Source organism: Saccostrea cucullata, unplaced genomic scaffold, assembly GCF_032062105.1.
Source record: "Saccostrea cucullata isolate Sc308-1 unplaced genomic scaffold, CSIRO_AGI_Scuc_v1 ctg452, whole genome shotgun sequence".
In the NCBI taxonomy this organism is placed as follows: domain Eukaryota; kingdom Metazoa; phylum Mollusca; class Bivalvia; order Ostreida; family Ostreidae; genus Saccostrea; species Saccostrea cuccullata.
In genome coordinates this window covers 72,228-95,763 of record NW_026921340.1, presented here as the reverse complement: position 1 = coordinate 95,763, position 23,536 = coordinate 72,228, and the positions used below count along the sequence as shown (strand labels likewise).

The window sequence follows — 23,536 nt, the reverse complement described above, 5'->3', positions numbered from 1 at the left end:
TGACGAAAGAAAACTCTTAAAAAATGCTAGGATGTTTACCTTTCACACCAAAACAATCTATTCCATTATTACAATATTCTTTGCAAAATTAACAAAAAAAAAAAAAAAAGAATTGGTGAAGATATTATATACTTGCATTTGTTTAGATGCAAAACTCTCGTGTGTTTTTTTCTGACATTTGCCTACTAGTATTTGGTCAAAATAGTGTTATATTTGGCTAAAATGTACTGTGTGCACTAAACGCGTCTCATATGATTTGTTAAATTTTACGTACATTCCACTCGAGATTCAAGGATGCATTGAAATTACCATATTTTTACTTTTCTTGATGATATTTAAAATTCAGCCCTCATTACTTGATCTGCATTGTGCATGCAAGAAGCAGAAAATACACAAGTTTAAAGTCAGTTGTGACCCATATTGTCTTCACCTTCTGAAATTTATAATAATAACCTTACTTCTTAACGTATGCCAGCCTATACTCGAAGATGAGGTTAAACTGTTAATAAATCTTTATACCATTTCAAAACAACTTTTCTCCTTTTGTTCTAATCTGTTTTTTGTCCTCCGCTTTTGCGACAGCAAGGGGACATTGAATCACATTCGTTAGTTCGTCTGTCAGAAAAAACTTTAACCTTGATCATAACTTTTGAATGAGAAGAGATAGCGCTTTCATATTTCATATGAACATTAACTTTGACAGGACCTTTCCAAATATACTATGAAGTTTGATCCGTGACATTGAAGTTTGACCTTTTTAAAAAATATAACATTACTTTAAATTGATCATATCTTTTGAAAGAGAAAAGAAAAGGCTTTTATATTTATTTACATATTTTTATATAACCTATAACGTACAAGACCTTCCTATATATACTATGATTTTTGACCTGTGAACTTAATCTTGAAGTAAGACCTGCTTAAAATTATTTTTGTTTATGACTTTTTATTGAGAAGATATATATATTTTTGCATTTGACATTTGCATTACCTGTGACAAAATGTTTCCGAGATGTTCCTGAGCATGATATGCTTTTTGACCCATTGACCTTCATGTTTGACCTAGTTATCAAAAATCTTAACTTCGTTGATTTTTTTTTTGAGTGACACATGAAAGGACCTTCGTATTTGACGCAAAACGCAAAACGCCATAGAAAATGGCATGCTATACTATCTACGCAGACTCCGACAGCGGGGGACCACAATTCTTTGAATTTGCTTGTTTGTTATTATTATGTGTTGGCCTCTTGCTTAGAGGTTTAAACTATTCAAAATAATATCTTATTATTAGGGATGGCAGTTTGTAACCGGTTTACCGATTACTCGGTCGGAACGATGGCAATCGGTTAGAAAATCTGTAATCGGTTCGTTGGAAAAAAATAAAATATTTGTTAAATTGAACGCATTTTTCTTAAAATTATTAATTCAAAAAAATAAATATCTGCACAAATGGGTGATTATTTTGCATTGAACAAAACTTATTTAAGCTGATTTGTAGGTAATTATGGCTCTCCGCATAGAGGCCATTAGGTAATTGGTCAGTTTTGTTTACTATTAATTACTGTGAAAACACCACGTTGTTACCCTGATAGTACTATAATTCTTTAATAATTAAAATGAATCCCTATAATATTTTTAAATTGGCATGTTTGTCGTTTTCAGTTATCTATCAAATTAAATAATTCTAAAAGTGTTATCAAGGATAGATTTAGATTAGCTTTTGTGACAACGCAGAATAGTCTTGTGTGACATAGACTTTGAAAATTATCTATGATTTCTCGCGACTTTTTTTCATTTTTTTTTGTCATAATTTTTTTTTGTCCTCTGAAATTTAAATAAAAATATGTACCTTTAGTTTTCTGACCAGTAGAACAAATAACATTCATAAAAATCCGTCATTTTCAGTCTTTTTGTGTACACGGATAGAGCTACTTGAAAAAAAAAATGTCAAGAAAATTAGAAAATGTATATTTTAGTACGATTAACTGGTTAATCGGTCGAAACGTCTTACGGTTAACCGATTAGCAATTCTGCATTCGATTGCCATCCCTACTTATTATCATATCCCTCTGCGTCGGGTAGACGTTTGACAACGTTACTTGTAGCAAACTCAGTTCAAACATTTTGTTTGGAAACGGTCAAAACCATTTTGTTGAAAATTTCAAATATCATGCTGTTCATTTGTTCTAATTAACTGATATAAACTTATAAACATGTATATATATTTTTACAAATTATTAGCAAAGTAATGCAAGTACAAAAGAAACCAATTGGCCTTTTCATAAATCTTCATGTATTATCAGTAGAAGAGACATTTATTGAAGAAGATTTTCATGGACAATCAATAGGAAAGGGACGTGACTCCTCCAAGGGACCTGTTCCACCTTTGATGCTTTAAAAGTCGATAAAATATACGAAGATAACGAACAGTATTCACATCAAACGTCCATTAAACGATACAAAATAGGTGCATAGCACACACGGACCTCCAAAACATCAGAGGTGGGATCCGGTGCCATGGAGGAGTGAGCATCCCCTGCCAAAGGGTCACAACCGCCGTGTGCTCCTTCTTCTGACCGGGAAATAACGAAAAAATCCGTCGTCAATTCAGTGTGTAAATAATTGGTTACAACTGGTATGAAAAAAGTCAGTCAGCATTTGACTCAATGATAAATTATATTTGCTGACAAGGTCATTGTATCGACCATAGAACTTATGAAATGATGACGCGAGATGCTGATATTCTTGTTTCATCAACTTGTTTGTCAATAATTTACCTCGTGTCAGAAATTGTACATTCGTAGAACATGCTCTTGCGTATCAAATCAACTGAGAGATATAAACTCCATATGCAGGTGATAAAGGTATATTTTTGCATTTAAGTAAGGGAAGATGACGATTGAAAAGATAAAGTCATCACGTTTTTTCATAGAGCTTGGTTGTTAGATCGGTGTTAACGTCTTTTTCAAGTAAATTATCCAAACATGAACCAGGTGTGTAAGATTCTGTGGTATCTTTTATCTGAAGCTCAGCAGGATATATCGTATCGACATAAGAAATAACGAGTGGTAATTGACAGTACGTTGTCGATATATCTAAATGTCGAGTTGAAGGCCACAGCTAGTGCTAAGATTCCTGACAAATTCTGGTTCAAATGAATACAGAAATAAGTATGCTAATAACGGGGCGCAATTGGTACCCATAGGATTTCCAACAGGTTGTCTAAAGACCTTATCTCCAAAAACCACATAGATATTGTCAATCAGAATCTCAAGCATCTTCACAGAAAATCTAGTCAAAAAAATTTCTGATCAGGACAATTCATCATGGACCCCTAGAAATTCCAGAAATTGGATTCTATGCCTAGGGTCCTTAAGCATACCTCTTGACCGGCCCCAGTTGCTTTGAGCCCAGTTCTGATTAAGTGGGCGGAACATTCAAATTAAGTATAAGAACAAAGTCCTAACAATGGTATGAAATACATCAGCCAAAATTCGACCCAAAGATAGGTTGCACTTAATTTTGTCAACAAATGTCATTTAAGAGCACATTAGAGGTTGTTTTATCGTTTAACTGTCATGCCGACATTTAATAAAGCTAATATTATCCTGTAAGGTCATTGTAATTACCATAAAATTAACGATATTTCTTGACAAATACGACATTTTCTGACGAATTTCTTCTTCAATTTTCCGAACAAAGAGAAAATATTTGTGATGACAAATTAGTTCTTCCTTTGAACGAATTATATATATATATCGTGTTTATATTTGTTTGGTTTCCGGAAGATTTAAATATTGTAGTTCTTTGAAAAATGTATCTTTTTTTCTGGTAAAGGAGAGTATCCAGAAATATCAACCAAGGTAAATGGATAAAAGAATAAAGATCAGCTTCAGTTTGGGAAAGAGAGGCGGATATCAAAATTTTCATTTTTTATTATCGAGTTAAATCTTAATGCTGTGTCTGAGATTTCGAGAGAGTTTTCTCGCAGTCCAGAGTTAAATTTCTTGTCTCTCCGCTTTTGTTTAAATGCTTGTTACAAAATAATTCATGAGTGTCAGGTGGGGTTCACAAAGAACGTCATATGTTTATTCTCAAATGTATAATTGATGAATATTGTCAAAGAAAAGAGGGTAAAGTGTTTGCTTGCTTTGTTGAATTCTTTGATACTGTTATTCACACAGGACTGAAAATTAAGTTACTAGAAGCAGGTGTAGGCTCACTATTCTATAATATTATTAAGCAAATGTATAAAGTCAGCAGGTCTTGCATACGAATTGAAAACAGTGTAACAGATTTCTTTCCAATAAAATTAGGGGTTAAACAAGGAAATACTTTTAGTCCGAACCTATTTAAAGTTTTCATAAATGATCTCCCCAATCATCTTGAAAAATCAATAGACCCTGTTTTCATAAATGACTCTCCTATACATTGTTTGATGTATGCAGATGATATTATTTTATTATCTACCACACCAGAAGGTTTACAATCCAAGCTTAATATCTTAGAGAAATACTGCCAAAATTGGTGTCTTACCCTAAACCCACAAAAAACGAAGGTTCTGGTATTCAACAAGGCGGGCAGACATATTAAACATATTTTTAAATATCAAGAATATATTCTTGAATGTGTACAACATTGTAGATATCTTGGTATATACTTCAGTGCATCAGGCATCTTTTCTTTTGCTCAAAATGATTTATATAAAAAGGCTTTAAAAGCATATTTCAAACTTCAGAAAAATTTTCTCTCAATGAATCCCAAAATTAAAACATGCCTACATGTATTTGATCACACAATCAAACCAATTCTTCTGTATGGATGCGAGATTTGGGGATCATTCAATTGCAAATCTAGTAAATTTAGAAGGGGGGATAAAGTCTCCTTGGATCACATATATTCTAGTACCATATGTGAAAAACTTCACGCAAAGCTTTGTAAATTTCTTCTTGGTGTACATAAAAAATCTACAAATTTTGCTGTTTTATCAGAGCTAGGTAGATTCCCATTACATTTTGACATAGTAAAAAGCATGATTAGGTATTGGCAAAGACTTGAAAAATTGGAAGAAAATAATGGAGAATTTCCTTTACTCAGAAATGCATATATACATTCTAAGAAATTACATGCTGATAATAGATCCTCTTGGTACAGATCACTACACTTCATCCTAGAAAATATACCAGATCTTAAGGGATGTTTAAATAGCTTGAAAAAAGTTTGTAAATATACAATACATACAATCCTGAAGAAAACTTATATAAATTTATGGCATGACAATTTGGGTAGCTATAGGGATGGTAAACTACGTACTTATGTTAAAATTAAAGATCAATTTGGTTTTGAAAATTATCTTGATATCATCAAAAATTATGAGTTGAGGAGATGCCTGAGTAGATTTAGAATATCTTCACACCATTTACAGATTGAAGTTGGAAGGTTTCAGGGTATCCCAGCACACATGCGATTATGTACAAAATGTGATTTAAATGAGGTTGAGGATGAAATACATTTTCTCTTTAAATGCGCTAAATTCAAAGATGAACGAGAAACGTATCTCAGACATATGTACCAATTTCCATAATCTTGATTTTAATAAGAAGCTAATATGGCTTTTTACAAATGAAAATGAGACAATCTTAAGATTACTAAGTCAATTCATATCAAAATATTGTATATGATGTTTGAACATTACTACATTGTTAATTTTTGTAAATTATAATTGTGCTCTTTTTGCCTATCTACATAATACATGAGGAGGAATGCAACCTTTTATTCAATTTAGATATTTTAATAGAATTCATGCATTTCCTGAAGCACCGTCCCTTGGTGTCTTTTGTAGACTGGCAACCATTAATAGACCTTCATCTTATAATACTTTTACAATATTTGCACACCGCCATGGTGAAATTGGTTTCATCTTTTTATTATACTCAATAATGAGAAGCTAATATGGCTTTTTACAAGTGAAAATGAATCAGTCTTAAGATAACTAAGTCAATTCATATCAAAATATTTTATATGATGTTTGAACATTACTACATTGTTACTTTTTATAAATTATAATTGAGCTATTTTTGCCTATCTACATTAGACATGAGGAGGAAGGCAACCTTTCATTAATTTTAGACTAGAAATTGTGCATTCCTGAAGCACCGTCCCTTGATGTCTTTTGTAGACTGGCAACCATTAATAGACCTTTATCTTTTAATACATTTACAATATTTGCACACCATCATGTTAATATTGGTTTAATCTTTTTATTATGTTCAATAATGAAAAGTTAACATGGCTTTTTACAGATGAAAATGAGTAAATCTTAAGATTATAAAATCAATTCATATCAAAATATTGTATATGATTTTTGAATATTACTATATTGCATTTACAATATTTGCATACCACCATGGGTAAATTGGTTTAATGTTTCATTATGTACATTGTCTATTTTATGTAATGATATACTTGTATCTGTGTTATGCCCCCAGTGGGACCATGATTGGAAATAAAATCTATTCTAATTCTAATTCTAATTCTATTATTGTTCAATATGGTGATGATTGATGATTTCGTACAAATGGTTAAGCCAATATTTTTTTTTACTAAATTGTCTATGGATTTTTCCGTTTGGTGGATTACTTATACAAGGACCGCAGACCGGATTCTTGAGAAGCTTACTCGTACATGACTCCTGATCACACTAAGTTTTCTTCTTATTTGAAATTCATTCAATTGATTTTAAAGAGTCTCTATTGTTCTTATAAATGTAATGTTTTACTTTTAAACTTATCAAATAAGGATCAAGCTCAAAAGTCTATCAAACCAAAGCAAATGGTGATGCATGACAATAATGTTTGTACAAGGGGTCGTTGTTCTACGGGAATATATTTTTTAGGTAAGGTTAACAGATTTATGGGAGTTACAGGCAAAAGGATATGTCCCTTTTGATATCGAATAGCGATCCTGGGTCATTATTCTAAGAGGATCATTATTTGTCTTTATACCCGTGGCTGCGGAAAATAAAACATCCAGGAGGAAGGTTTTTAATATATTTACAAATCTACATGCTTCGTCTGCAAAAATGATTGCATATTTTAAAACGTGAACTTGAGGTAGTATGATCAATGAGCTTGAGCTCACTAAATGATACCCCGTACCATATTGGTTATAATGGCAAAGTTCATGTTTTTATTCGAGAGACCCGAAATGTCCGATCAAAAAATAGAATAGGAGGTCACAATGACACTATGAAACAAAGATTCTGTGAAATTCTCATTAAATGTCATTCAGTGGTTTAGGAGGACTTGCAGATAAGAGATGTTAAGCTTCAGTTGGTATAAATAGTTCAATCAGTATATTTTTATACCCCCGTTTTGTAAAGCAGGAGGGTATTTAGTGATGAGGTTGCCATTCCATCCCCCTGTCCGTTTGTACGTTGGTCCGTTTGTTATGCTTTGGGGTAACCGTCTCTTATCCTCAACTCTTATACCACTGAATGAAATTTAATAAGACTAGCACAGAATCTTTGCTGTGTATGAGAATAAATTAATTTTCCTCCTCTAGATGTAGTTCATGTAAAAGATATACCATTTAATTAAATTTTATGAGACATTAACAGACTATTTATTATATTATGCGCCTTCTATTTTACTTTTTGATCGATCATATATTTTGAGTTTCCCAGAGTAAACATGGACACGACCATTAATTTCCATTATATTGAAGGGTGCCCATCTCTTCCAACTCCTCCAACACCACTGAATAAAATTTAAAACTTTCGCAGATTCCTTATTATATAATTATATATAATACCATTGTGCACCTCCTATTTTACTATTGTGATCTGACACATAGTAAGTTCGGGTCTCCAAAAGCTCCAAAAGCAAAACATGGACTTTGCCATTATGATCAGATGGGATGCGGGGATATCATTTAGTGAGCTCAGTGCTCACCTCATAGAAGTTCTAGTTTTGGTAGATTTTTATTTTGATTAACTGTCGGTTTAGTCTCTTTATTAACCCCTTAGAATTACAAACTTATAGCTAAGAGAACAAAAAGAATAAAGAGTGGAAGAAATATCGCTTTTAATTCTTTAAATCTCACAGAAATGGGCTGTAATTATGAGTAAACGTGGCAGTCTTAACAATTGTTTAAATTAAATGTAGACTTAAATTATAAAAATTTGGAATAACGACCTTCTGTGATCTACAGTGACCTAATTTGACCAACTGATTGTTCGTGTCATACTGTGGTTAACCAAATATTTTATTGCTTTGACATTTGTGTGCTCAAAAAAAAGAAAAAAAAAAAGAAAAAAAAGAAAAGGTAAAATTTTATTGGACCTCCTTTACACAAAGGATATAAAAATAATCATGAATGCGAGAAAAACGCAAAAACAAATTTATTTAGAACTGCATACACTATAAGGTTTGGAACACTGCAAAACTCTGTAGAGGAGGAAAATTAATTTATTCTAATCCATAGTGAAGATACGTTTCCCACTTTATCAGGGATCTAAATATAGGTCCCTGATAATATTATCCATTTTGAATATATGCATGAACTAAGGATATCATATTAGTATCGTACGAGTCTAGCAATAAGGAAGTGACAATCCAAACTCAGACCAGTGTGATTTGGTAGCATATTTCTGAAAAGGTGATAGAGTTAATTCAATGTACGATTGTTTACTACATAGAAATTGGTGGACGAATCAGTCAACGGAAAACATGACAAAGTACTTTTTTTATAACACAAACATACACATGTTTATGAGAAATATATGATAGTTGTAAAAATGAAAGTAATACATGTATAGGTATATGAAAAAAGACAGAAACTTTTAAATGAACTACATCTAGAGGATGAAAATTAAGTTATTCTCATCCACAGCAAAGATATATTTACCAATTTATCAAGGACCTAAATATAGGCCCCTATCTGACATTATTTATATTACATAGATATAGTTCAATTAAAAGTTTCTGTCTTTTTTCTATTTGAACTGTTAAATAGTGTCAATGAACTTGTCCACAAAATAAAACACACAAACTGGACTTGATTCCAAAAAAAATAGCTTGCTTCAGAACATGTACAGCTATTCAACGTCAGTTTCAATTAAATGAGAATTAATGTACTGTGTGAATCAATATTCCAAAACCTTTGAGGCCAATGTAATAAAGAATAATGACCCTTATAGAAAAATGATCGGGTGTCAATTTTAATGAAGGAAACAGATAGAAATCGACCTCTAGTGATGCTTAGCCACCAAGAAAACCAAGTTCTTTTAAACTAAATATCAAAGATTTTATAAACCTCCTTACTGAGATGGACAATGTAAGTTGTCTGTTAGTTCCTCAATCACGTCTATAGTCAATAAAACATCCACATAGAAAATAAAAACGTGAAACTCTTAGGTGTTTTTGGAGTTCATTGGCATATTTGACACACGAATGAAAGTAATATAGTAATTTGCTAATTGATAATACGACGATATATCATTTGATAGCCAAAGAATGGAAAGAGTTTTTTCTTTTCATTTAGAAATCTTTGAATACATTTTTCTTCATCATTATGTAAATGTTCGGTGTATTTTAGTATAGAATCAGTTCTTCACAAAGTAATTTTGTTGATGACCAGTCGTATGTAATGAAAGGCAACATGGTCATGGGTATTGATGTTATTAATTATCAGTGGAAACTGTTGCATCTACTAATTTCAACCGCAGAGAACTTTTTTGTAGGATTAATTATTCTAACAAAGTACTTAAATATATATTCCAATCAAAGATATTAAATTTTTTATTTTCGAGTTCCATTTTTTCAAAAGTTGTTGTTTATGGTATTTTAAAAAACGTTATCCTTAATTCACTCTCTCTCTCAAGTGAATCAAGTGTGGAAACTTCAAATTTTCTATTGAAAAAAAAAATTGAAACAGTTGTTGGAGTTCTGTAGAGCAAAATAACGTCTTCTGAATCAAATTGCAAAGTATTTCATAACAAGTTTGAATTTGAACAATGTTATCCTTTGAAAAGAAACAGTAATTTCCTGGTGTAGAGTGCAATAACGTCTCATCAATGTGAATTTTTAAATTCTTCAGCTAGGCTACTTATTTAGTCTGGCATGTTCCTCAAAAGAATTTTTCAATGATAATCATAAAATTTGATAGTTATAGGAAGTATCGGGACTTCATTAATGTTCACCAAACAAAACAATTTTTCATTTTATGTAGATGCTTTTGAAAAAGAAAACTTCAAATAAATTTAAAAATAGGTCTGCTAATAAAGTACAATGTATCCGTTTCACGGTTGGTGCTGGTACGATAATATACCCCAACAATTCAATGGCCCTAAGAGCCGAGTACCAGTCTAAATCTGCAGGCAGCCCTTCAGTGCAATATGGTGACGTCTCTATACAAGTGAAAAAGTCTCTAATGGGACATAAAATAATACATGTATACAATCAATCAATGTTTACTTCATAATATTGTTTGAATGTTATTGATAAATTTTAGGCTTTATTTTCTAGAAGTTCATTTTTACGTGACAATTTTATGTACATGTACTGAACGAGGTTTATTCCTGAGCTTTTGAACAGATTTTTGTCTAGACCTCTATCTAAAAAATCCTGCATTATGTTACAGTTCTTACAATAAATTTGGATTGTGCAATGCTAATTAAACTATATTCATTAAAACCCCATGATTAAATTCCATACCGAAAGCATTTCGTGATGAACTTTATTTTGTGGCGGAAGGTTTTGTAAAAGAAAATGATCAATTTTTCTCATTCGAAATATTTACAGTGTGGTTAAGTTTGGATTCTTTTTTTTTTTTTTTTTACCTGCAGTCTGAACACGAAGTTATTTAAAACCCATAACTTTAGAAAGCATTTCGGATGAACTTTATTTTCATATTTCACAGAAAATGATCAATTTTTGTGAAATATTTACATGCAAGTTGAACAGTTAAATGGTTCACGATTGACCTAAATAATATACTAACTTAACCGTCATGAATTCTACATGTATCATCATATTGGACAATTATAACAAATATATTGTAAAAGTCCTGGGGGGAAAATGTCCCATTTTAGGCAAAAATACTAGCACTGTTTGAGTTTAGTATACTAGTATCTAAAAATTAACATCAAAAACCCTCAGTTTTAATTTTATTTTCTGCATCTTAAACTTCTGCATATTAAACAAGATAATTTTAACCATTCTGCTCAGATTCAGAAAATTGTCATTACTTTCAAATGGTTTTATTGCTTGTTAATTTTTCATGTCAGAAAAATGACATTTTGTGAGTGCAAAAATGTCAAATAATTGATTGTACGAAGTACATGTGATTGAAAACTTTTTTGCTGAGACTTTTTAAAGAGACAATTCAAGACGAAAAAAGACAGTGTTTGTTCCCATAACTTGCTAGTATTTGAATAAAAAATATTATAGGAAAAACTTTGAACAAATGATTTATGTGTAATACGAAATTACACTGCAAAAAGGTCATATTAAATGCTCCATAGCGCCAAAAAAGCGCATTGACCCCATTCTGGATTTGAATTTTAATTAAGCTATATAAATACGTATATATAAATAAGCTATCAAACATATTGATAAAAAATTCTCAATACTTTTGATAACAGATTCCATTCTAGCTCCTTAAATTTCAGACCTGGTTCCATCCTAAAACCTACAGGTATCATGCCTATGCATTAACTTCATTTCCATGAATTTTCATTTTATAGTAGAGCAACTTTAATGCGAATTTCTAAATTTCTAGCCTGGTTAAGTTTTACAAGAAAATTTTAAACTACCTCAACCTATTTCTAATTTGGAATCCGTTGATTTCCTTTTTGAACGAATCTTATAGGCCAATTTTATTGATGTCATGGAGATAAAACTGTCACCAGAGTCAAGTCTGAAGCCTCAGAAGAAAATCACTTCTGTAAAGCCAAACAAGAGGACGATTGATTAACTCTAGGGAAGTTGTTTTTCTTACTTTTTGCGTCTCTTTTTGTCTTTTGTTTTAAAATTTCTGCGGTTTTACTGTTGCGGTTTTGTTTTTGCTTTTTTTTCTTTTTGTATTAAAAAAATTTTTCAAGATTATTTCACTTGTACTTTACGTCAGAGGTTGATAACTGTCTTTGTATTTGAAAAGAACTGCACATCATTCGTGAAAATTAAAGTATTAAACACTGTATCTTCTATAATCACTAACAGACAAACCGTTTTTACCTTGTAATACCACTTATAATTGAGTCATATTCTGATTGACAATTTCCATACTAATTGTTAGGCCATTATTTACTTTCTTTTTTTTTCCAATCATGACAAGGAGCACGCGGCGGTTGTGACCGATCGGCAGAGGATGTTCACTCCTCCATGGCACCTGATCCCACCTCTGATGTTTTAGAGGCCTGTATTTACTCTGCTTACGATTTGTTTTGTTTCAATGAACTTCGATCATAAGTACTGTGTGGTATATCTCCATATTACCTAAATATGATATAAGGATGCCGTTTACTCAGGTTTCAGAAAACAAAAAGGAAATTTTATAAAGTGTAATATGTCAAATCAAAAATTGTTCTGAATGGATAAAATTACGAAGTTTTAGCTCAATATCAATTTAAAAATTTCATATTTTATTATTTGAAAATATACAGGTACAATGTCAGTGTATGGTAATGCAGAGGAAATTCGGACTAAATTTTTAATTTCTCATTTTTGTCAAAATCTTTTATCTCTTGCAATATATGTCACAATGTAAAGGTTATATGTATTTTTAGACATTATTTTGCAAATTTTATTTGTCTTAAAGCTCATAAATATTTTCAAATGATTGAATGCTATTAAATAAAGAAATTCAAAAATATGAACAAAAACCATTCCAGGCAGCATAACTCAATAATTAGATCATTGACCCCATATAATGTTAATACCATGAGAATTATGGCAACAAAGGTAATATGAGGCTATAAATAATTTAGAGTTCTTCTCAGTCAGATTTTTTAAATATTCGATTAAAAATGGGGAAAAATATAAATATGACAGAGGAAATTCGGACTTTAATGATTATCAAGTTTATGGCCAAAACTCTTATCCTTTCTTTATCTGAAGCAACACTGCAGCTATAATATTTTTTTATTTAAAGAGTTTTGTTGCTTGTAATATATTGAGTGAAGAAAATATTGGTCATAGAGTGGAAAAATTGAGGTATTTCCCGAGAAATCCTCAGGGGCCACTAGCATGAAAAGTAGGTCATTGACCTAGTTATTTGAAATTGAAATTTAACACAAGAATCATAGGTGTACAATGAGCAATAAGTGGTTTTCCGTTCTTATCAGTGGAATTTTTAGTCATCTGAGTAAAGGTCTATACCATAAATGAGAACAGACCAATTATTGACTACATGTATGTTTACTTCATGCATACATGAAAGATCGTTCACGACTTTCCTTGGTAAAAAGACATTTTTGTTATCAAAACAATATTTTTTCCTTGTAAGAATTGCTATTGAGCAAGCAACGTATCTTACTTCTGTATAGTATATTTTGATAAAAAAAAGTGTCTTTTTACCAAGGAACGTCCGTGAAAAATGAATTTTGTTCATGCATACATTAAATATACATATAATCCCATGGTCTGTCCCCCCTCCCCCACCCCCCAGGCACCTGATCACGCCTCTGAAAGTTTGGGGGTTCGTGTTTAGGCCCTGTTCACAGATTTAAATTGTTTCAAGTTTTTTTTTTTTAATCAAGTTACCCATTTTATTTCCATTAAATATTCATACAATATATCTTTAAAGAAAAAAGCCATAAGAAGCTGAAATATATAGTTGATTATCTACAAATCATGACAAACAAAAAAGTTATTTTCTATAACATTTTATAAATAGTTTTTTTTTTAAAAGTAAAATATTTTGATACCATAACAATAAACAAGATAAAAGATATACATAACAATCAACGATCAAATATGCATGGAGACATATCTTTCTTTTAATTGATCATTTACATATCTGCTGCTCAGTCCAAAAAAAAGTGGAAGTCAACTTTGTTGACATATAGAAGTTAGTCTTTGTTATAGGAACAATTTATTATTTTCAAACACAATAAACCTATTAAAAAGTAAAATTTGTCTTCATCTAGCTTACACTGGGAACAAAAAAGGGATGAATTATTCAATAACATATATATTTTTGATATTTTAAAAAAAGAAACTGCAGTGTCATGACATCATGAAATTAAGAAAATAATTTTAAAAATGCAGAGGTAAAAAATTAGTGAAAATCTGCCTATCAAAACCTTGCACAATCCAGTACAATATTTATTATACACACACAACAATAAAGTAAAAATTGCACTGTTCTGGCAATGTAGAGAGACATATGGTTTTATATAAAACATAAAAATGATGAAAATTTCATGATCATTTAAAATGACAGAAAATGGACTGAAATAAAATGATAATATCATGGAAAGGTTGTCATGTGATCATGTTAGTACAAAGCACTTGCTGACTAGATCAATACAATTGTATCAGTGTAGATCTTACAAAACTCTCAAACAGGAATGAAGCATCTTCCCAAATAAACATAAGGCCAATGATCTAACACACTGAAACTAAAATTAGACAAAAGTTTTTTTTTAATATTTCTATTATCCTTAAGCTCATTGCATCAAATGTGAGTAAAAATAATTGAGGAGCTAAGCCTGTGTTGTATATTACACACCATTGTTTTTAATTAACTTTATTTCTGGACACCTCAGTTGCAGATTTATTGCTATTCACCAGTCATTGTTGTTTAATCCTATGATTTGCAAAGTGTAGTAAACAGTTATCTGTATTAATGTAATAGAACACCTTATTTCATTGACTGCAGCTGTTGCAATAATATGAGTTGTGTCTACAGCAAAAATATTGACAAATTGAAAATAAGTGGAAACTCCTGGTAAAGCTTGAAATATACATAGAGTAATAAGGACAAAGAATAAAATCAGCCCTCCCTTTCTTAATTAAATAAATAACAAGCCATTAAAAGCCTCTCTCTCTCTACAACAGAAGACACCTATTTCACACAATCACTGGGTTCTCAGTATAGAGGTAAAAGGTAATGATACAGACATCTGTACATGTAGTTCCACTTGATCAAACTAACACACTTATCCTAACACACTTATCCTATGGAACATGAACAATTCTTACAATGTATAAATACAAACTCCAAGCCATTGCATCACAAAAAGAATCTGCACCATTTAAATAAATTTGTTTATCCATATCTTGAAGAAAAACAATGTTTACATGTTTAATCTAAATAAATAATTACACTTAACATTTGTAATAATAAATAAGAAAAACTAACCTAGATATTATGTTTTCTTAAAAATAGCATGTATTGTAAATACGAGGGTTGTTCGAAAAGTTCGTGGACAACTGTCATATCTTTTTAATTTGACGTCATATGTTATCCAAATGTGGTAGAAATATTTTAACAATAAATCCAAATGATATGTATTAATTTTTTCAAAATATTACGATTAATCAAAAACTTATCCAGATTTTAAAAATGCAAAAATCGGATCGCGGAGCACAGTCAGTTACAGACAATACAATAAATAATGTCTATAGTCATATTCTCTGTAAAATGGAGAAAAAACGAAAAACAACCTAGAAATTCAAATTAAGAATTGTTACATCGATTCGTGTACCAAATTATGGTTTTATATTTTGCTTTGTTGAAGAGAAATCAACTTGAGAAGATAAGTAGTCCTGATTGAAAACGACAAAAATGATGACGTTTAAGAACGTCACGGAGCAGCAGATAACGAAGCAATTTTGTGTTTTTCTCAGAAAAAATCCTGAATAAACTCTAAAAATGTTGAAGGAATCAAGAAAATATGTCACAAGCGAGTTGTGCATGCATGTACAAATAGTACAGGCAATATTTGAGCGACAGAGACGCCGTATCGAATGAGGATGATCTGTGAAGAAACGGTTTTACTGTAAACATCTGAACAAAACTTTAAATATTTGGAACGTAAATGAAAGACAAAGGCGCTTATCCTGTGAAAGCAGAGTTAATTTATAAAAGAAATTAAAAATCAAAAAATGAAAACCGTAACAAAGGAAATTATACAACGAGATCAATTCTTAGAAAATAAACGTCGAGTATTAGAAAAAGAATTTAATGAATGGGCATTGGAATATTCTGTGTGAAATGTATATGGACAGTATCTTTTAGAAATTCTCGACGCTATGTGCTGACGTTATACACTGCCGTTAAGTGTGCTCCGCGGGTACAAAACATGTTGATTTTAAAATGAAGTAATTTTATTTCTGTTTAATCGAATGGAATGAAACTTCACACATCAGCAAAACAAATATTTTCACAGATTATAATGTGCTTGTTTTAAATTTCCAGTGAGTAATATAACGAAGATGGACATCGTCCACGAACTTTTCGAACAACCCTCGTACAAGGACTTCAATATTTTCATTTTAATTCTTACACACCATTTCAATAGTTTTAACTTAATAAGCACCTGCTAACATAATCACTGGACCTGTATCTTGACCACTCTGTTGGGGAGTTCTACAGCACTCACTTTGAGGGGCCACATCCCGCCTATGATCCCCGCCTGTATAGACACCCCCATAGCCACCGCTAACTCAGGGTCCACGTGAGTGTTTTGATCTTTATTGAAAAACTCCCGAATCAGACTACGAATCTTAGGAATCCTTGTGGATCCCCCCACTAACACTATCTCGTCAATGTCGTCTTTTTCTAGATGCGTAGCTTCTAACACAGTCCTGATTGGCTCTAACACTTTTATAAACAGATCTTTATTTAATTCTTCGAATTTATCCCTAGTGATGGTTTCTTGTATATGGGAATGTTTTCCTAGAGAGTGAAGGTAAAGCTTTAGTGGTGTGCTTTGTTGATGGGTCAAATTGATTTTGACCTCTTCAACAGCCAATCGAATGGCTTGTAAGTCCTCCTTGTCTGAAATAACCAGGTTAAACTCTTTTTCTATTAGTTCTTTTACATAATTGTATAATCTGAGGTTAAAATCCTGTCCACCAAGTCTGTTGTTTCCTGAAATTACATATAAAACATAAATTAAAATACTTTGTAGTGCCCACTTATACCTAATTTTTTTTAAATGCCTAAACCTATCACCAGTTTTAATACAGTCCAACACACTTTTAATGAACATACTTAGCAGTATAAAGGATATACATTTGCAGCAAGGGCATTTTTATTCCCCTTGGCTTTTAAATATATTTAGAATTTAACGGATATAATTGATTTAGTAATAGTGTAGCAAAATCAACCATTCCCTGCAGTTCATCATAAGCATGCTTTACTACATATGATAAAAATCATAGATTACATGACCTATTTGATTTGTTGATTTATCATAATGTATATCTAATTTTAATTCTACCTGCCATCCCTTGGGTGAGGAACATCCCCCCTTGTACCATGAGTAGAGACACATCTAGCGTCCCACCCCCTAGATCCACCACTAGTACTGTCTTAAGCTGTGGCTTGGTGTGGAGTCCGTAAGCTAGGGCTGCTGCTGTAGGCTCATTGATCACTCGCCACACCTCTAAACCTGTAGAAGTCATGTCAAAATAGGTAAATCCAGGCTCAGAAAAATGTCATATCTCCAGACCTTTAATAGTTATGTATATATAAAAGTATTACCAAAAAAATACAACAAACTACTGCTATATATACAAAGTTTTCTTTGTTTTCTTTAAATACAAATGTCTTTTTGAATCTCTCACCAGCAATACTGCCTGCTTTCTTGGTATAATTTCTCTGCATGTCATCAAATTCTGCAGGGACAGACATGACACACTTTGTGACAGGGGAAGTTAGGTTCTTCTCTGCAACATTCTTTAGGAACTTAATTAAGATAGACCCAATCTGCTCCGGAGTGAATCTCATCTCTGTTTTGTTGACATTCAATACATACCGCACCATACCAAACTCATCAGCTTCCAGCTAGATTTAAAACAGAGTACAAATTTGTTTACAACTGTCTTACAGGACTGTTATCTAACTGATAAACTTATTCACTGACATCAATATGTTGGCATTTATTTATGAGAATTCAGATTGCAACAGCTAATAGACATAAAAACACCCCAAGTGTAACTAATTCCTAAGATATGAGACTTTTTACTTACTGGTAACCAACAACCAAGCATGAGGTTAATTTGTACAGATGTATATGGGGCATAAATACCATCAACAAAGAAAAACATTATGTTGAATCTGATAATAAAGATCTTATTTGATCCTCACCTTGAATGGGTACCTCTTCTGTGCCTGTGTTAGCTCCTCTGGGCTGTATTTCTTCCCTATAAATCTCTTGGCATCATATATTGTGTTTTTAGGATTGTGTTCAGCCTGAGCCACAGCTTTATACCCCACCACAACGCCATCCTTACTAAATATATATTAATAATGTCTTGTCAAATTCTTCCATTTTCCCCATAAAAGTCTGGTGTTACTAATCAAACACCTTATATCTACAACAAAGGGATATCTACTGGGGATGGACTTATACATGTACCTATTTATATTTCCTAACAAATTTCTCTTTGCTGTGGATCATCAGCAACAGGCAAGTGTATGTATATTGTGGAACATATTCAATATGTATCGTGCTATAGAGTTTATTTTATTGCAGATTTCATCTGAACACCTGATGAACATCTGTTATATACATACTACAGATCTCTGTGCAGAAGCTCTTAAATTGTTAAATACAACCTTAAATCTACACTACTTATCTTGATTAGACTTGAATAGCACCTGATAAAATATTTACTGCACAGCCAAAGTTACCTGAAAGCTACCACGCTGGGGATACATTGGTGACAAAACAGTCAAACTCACCTGAAAGCTACCACACTGGGGATACATTGGTGACAAAACAAATCAAACTCACCTGAAAGCTACCACGCTGGGGATACATTGGTGACCGTCCTGGGCTTCTAGAATGTCCACAGCTCCACTTACTGCATGATAAACGCCCACACAGGAAAAGGTGGTTCCTGAAATCAATCACACACATGCATTACTAAATGTTACATATAAAACCTCACCTTAACCAAGCACTAGCTATCTATCAAAAAAATTTTAATATCTACCAAATATTTATAATAGTATTTATTAAATTTGAAAAATAAAGAAGTTATTAACCAATAGTTATGCTTGGGAACAATAATATGACTACATATATATGCATTATACATGATATAAATAACTGTAATTTCTCAACAACATATACATTTGATAAATAGAATCACCCTGACAAAAATAAAATTGAACTCTCAGTCTCAGTTTTCTTTGGGACTTACTTTATTTGAACATGTACATGTACACAAAGATGTCACAAAATTTGGGCCCTGTTTATTTTGATAAAGGTGATTAGGATGGTAAGTATTGTAAACAGTTTCAATGAATTCTATCTACCTAGATCAATGCCAACTATTTTAGGCTTTGGAGGAGGTAGGTATCTTTGGGCAAAATATCCTGCCAACAGCACAGCTAGAATAGATGTCCCTGCAAAGCAAATTTCAACTTGATAAATACTCAAAAATCCTTGTATTATGTATATCGTTTTCAAATGGATAGAGATAGCTATACACTGACTCAATACTATTTCTCTGATAATTTACATTGTTAATTTAAGCCAGTTTTTTTCATACATACAAGGTGTTCCAGACACATTGAAAGATTAGAGGAAAACAAGCCACAACAGTACAACCGATTTAAAAACGAAAAGAAAAATGAATGTTACACTAGAAACAACTCACCTAGAATAATAAATGTACTACTCATAATATTTCAGTGGAGTTTTGTCTCTGTCGATCCAATGTCCGCCTTTAATTTTGCTAAAACTATATTGACAGAGAAAAAATTAACATATGTTCGTGAAACAGGAAGTGTACGTGTTCATTGCTGAAATGTTAAAAGTCGGGCTGTTGACCGCAGAATTCCGGATTTTCCAAACACACGGGTAAATACTTATACATCTATAAACCCCAAAACTATGCTTTTTGCTGAAAAAAAAAAAAAAAAATTACAATTGAAACTTTAACTTTTTCATTCAGATATAAGGCTACCAGAACATACCTTATGAGTCAAAACGCTCAACTGAACCCCGGTTAATTGTTCTTTAGACAATGATTTTGTTTAACTTATCCTCATTTATTCATAAAATTTGACTACATATTGTGGATAAAAATGAAGTTTGAGAATAAATTCTGCTCGATAAGAATTTATCAAAAGAAGTTGGCTGAGATTGTTGGGAGACCCAGCTCTCAAAGGACCTCTGTAGACAGGGAAGCTTACTCCTCCTAGGCACCTGATCCTACCTCTGGAGTTTTCAGGGGTACGCGGAACATAGACAAAAACTTAATAAAATTTTAATGTACCATGGACATGCAATGCTATTTTTTGTTTGTAAAAATAATAGGCCTAATGATTTTTTTTTTTTTTTTTTTTTGGAATCCAATGAATGAATTTCACTTTCTTTGACTGGAATGTTAAAAAAGGAAAAATGAAGAAAACAAACAGTAAACAATTTTATGACCTCTCGGACTTTTAGAACAGGACTTCCCATAGCCTGAGAAAGACCGCTGAACATTGATATTGAGGTCAAAAGGTCAAAGGTCATGGTCATAAAGGAGTTTTCCACTTAAGTATAGTAGCTTGGTCACTTTTTTCGCCCTTATTTTACACAATGTACATGAGGATATGGTATTATTTTTATTTTCATGGTGTATAACACAGTATTTCTAATTCAATTTTGAACAATCATTATGAATGACTTTGAGTATCAAGAAATTAATACAAGCCAATTTTCAACACCTACCACACAAATTCCGGAACATTTTCTTTCGAACAGAGTGCGGTTTCTCTAATATTACATAAAAATAGGCGGAGACATTTAACTTAGGTACTATATAAAGGAAGACACGGTGAGCTGTAGCGTGAGATAAGAAATAATTAACATTATGTACGATGGATAAAAATAATATTCAATAAGCTTGAATTTTATTTTGCATTATCCGGTAAATTATACACACAGATTTACACTCCCTATTTTGTAAAGGTTGAGCTGAAAAAAATAAACCTGAACAAAACTTTGGTAAAGCAAAATAAAACGAATAGACCCTTCCGAACTTCTGTAGGCGCGGGAGTCAAACTATTACTCATTTTTATTTGAAAAACGAAACATTAACATTAATAAGTGTTTAAACATTCATATCGTAACAGCGCAAAGGCGTAAGAAAGTCTTTTATTTATTTATTTTTTGGGGATGGGGTGGGGTGGGTTGAAGAACTCAAGATTTATCTCTGGAAAGAAGGGGTCACCCCTCCCCCTGATACTACATGCCTGACATGTATATCTATTTCTTAATTTCGCTCTAAATTCTGCAATGAATATCGATTATTGATTCATAGATGTGTTTATATGCACTCCAAAATGTGACAAGAGCGTAAGGTTGCTTTGAATATTGAAGTGGTCAGTATAGTCCATTTGTTTATTTAGACTGATTAAATGTGAAGAAATTGTTACGTCTTTGGTATTTTTTGCTCGCTTGTTTCTTTTTCACAAGAAATTTACATGTATTTATTTACATATACTCGTATATTAAATCGTGTGCTGTTCGCAATATATGCCCAGGAAAATTGCGATTACATGTATGAGCATAAAATATGTCCCTGAAAATCATAAGTGATATTCATCAAATTCTATAGAGATCATTGTTTTGAATGAAAAAAAAATGAACGCTGATGACTGCACTTTTTAAATACTAGGTATATTTGTCGCTTCCTACAGAAAACACGCTTTCCGGAGGTATTTACCTGTGACGGTATAGAATCACGTGACATATTATCTATTCTTAGCAGGCCAACAAGAGGTTAATCCTATGTAAATGTACTCACCGCACACATTCAAAATCATGATACACTTTTAAGTAGAAAACATAGAGCGCAAGGTTGTTCAACAAAGATATTTTCACACAATATGTATGAATATAATATACACATTATAATTTAATCTCGACTTTGAACAAACCTGCGCTCGATGTTTACGAAAGCTGTGAAATGGGTACCTGTCACAAATTTCTTTTGATATTCATGAAAATAAGAGGACTCCACCTTCAAAACACAGCTAAAAATGCGTGTTGTCTATTGCAATTATTTGATATTTTTAAACGTTGGCGCAAACACTACAGACATAAGAGAATAATATGATTTTCTTTTTAAGTTTTTAAATGAAAGTTTAAGATTTGACGAGTAACCAGGGACCACAGATAATGCCTTATTGAGACTTGTTCAAATTTTGTCTGTTTTAACACTTTCGTTTCCTTGCAATATTTCGAGAGGCCTTTGAGGTTTCGCAATGGAATCTTATACTACATTCCCTATGGCCTAAGAATAAACCCTATTGATTTTGAGGTCGTCACACATTCTGTATGTGTGTTAAACTTTCATTTCCGGGCGTTATTTAAACTTTATACTATAACTCCCTATTGCCCCACCCACTCTGAATTAAGGTGCTCCAAACTCCCTCCCTAGAATCACACATGTTCTAGGGGGTTGGGGGTGAGGGGGCAAAGATTCTCTAAATTAGCTTGTTAATATCAAATTTGGACTATATACCGGTATATGTACTACCAGAATGCTTTATAACAAAACAGTTTTGCAAATGACCAATGAAAATATGAAACTGAATTAAAGTGGTGTATATGTTTCATTAACAGATCTGAAAATTAAAGTTCTTTTAAAAAATCCCTTTCTGTTGTATTGCTTATGTATAATATTCCTTATTTTTCGCTTAGTTTGCTAGGATAGACCGTACTCTTGTTTGTTTTGATTTTCTGATACAATGCTTTGTTATTATTAAAAACTAAATACCCATTCCTACAAATCGTTGACGGTAGCACATGGTATCGACGGTACAGAATTTCAAAAATATAAAATTACAGCAAACATTATTTTGTTTTATAAAAAACAACAATTGCAAAACCGTTCTGACGATATTTATTTTGCCATGTCATCAATCGATTTTTGACACTTTGTTTTAACATTCTCCTATAACACAACACCATGTGATGCTTTTAATATGTAGCCACCTTAAAAAAATCTGATTGTTGTCATCGTAGGTAGGAGAGGGTTAGGTTTTCATATCCCCAGCACTGGTTTATCAGAAAAAGGACAATTCCGACTGTAAAACTGAGACTAAAAAACAATGAAACATTAACCAGGTTGTATGTTAATTTACTGGACTTCGACCCTTGGACACAATCTCATTCGGGAAGTGCCTAGATGTTCAATCACTCATTCTACTTCAATTTGCTTTGCTTTATATGTATAGAAGGAATGGTAGAATACCAATCTTCTGTCGGCTATTTGTAAAAAATAAAACAGATACTAATTAAGATTTTATAGGTTCATCTACCTAAAGATGATATGACACATACTGTTTGAAACGAATA

At 32.0% G+C, this 23,536-nt stretch overlaps 1 protein-coding gene across 1 annotated transcript; it reads right to left on the bottom strand.

Moving 5' to 3' along the window:
- Positions 1-16,484: 16,484 nt before the first annotated feature.
- Positions 16,485-19,983, bottom strand: LOC134259763 (heat shock 70 kDa protein 13-like). Its single transcript, XM_062742367.1, has 7 exons — positions 19,842-19,983; positions 19,498-19,587; positions 18,971-19,076; positions 18,322-18,466; positions 17,799-18,018; positions 17,453-17,623; positions 16,485-17,100 (listed from the first exon to the last, which is right to left on the bottom strand). Exons 1-7 carry the CDS (start codon positions 19,864-19,866, stop codon positions 16,559-16,561), a joined length of 1,299 nt encoding a protein of 432 aa, XP_062598351.1. The 5' UTR covers positions 19,867-19,983; the 3' UTR covers positions 16,485-16,558.
- Positions 19,984-23,536: the final 3,553 nt, after the last annotated feature.

Coding starts and splice junctions, on each gene's coding strand:
- LOC134259763 (XM_062742367.1), bottom strand. CDS start 19,866: ATGAGTAGTACATTTATTATTCTAG. Junction 19,588..19,841: donor TAGTACATTTATTATTCTAG/GTGAGTTGTTTC, acceptor TTTGCTTTGCAG/GGACATCTATTCTAGCTGTG. Junction 18,467..18,970: donor CCCAGCGTGGTAGCTTTCAG/GTGAGTTTGATT, acceptor ATATATATTTAG/TAAGGATGGCGTTGTGGTGG.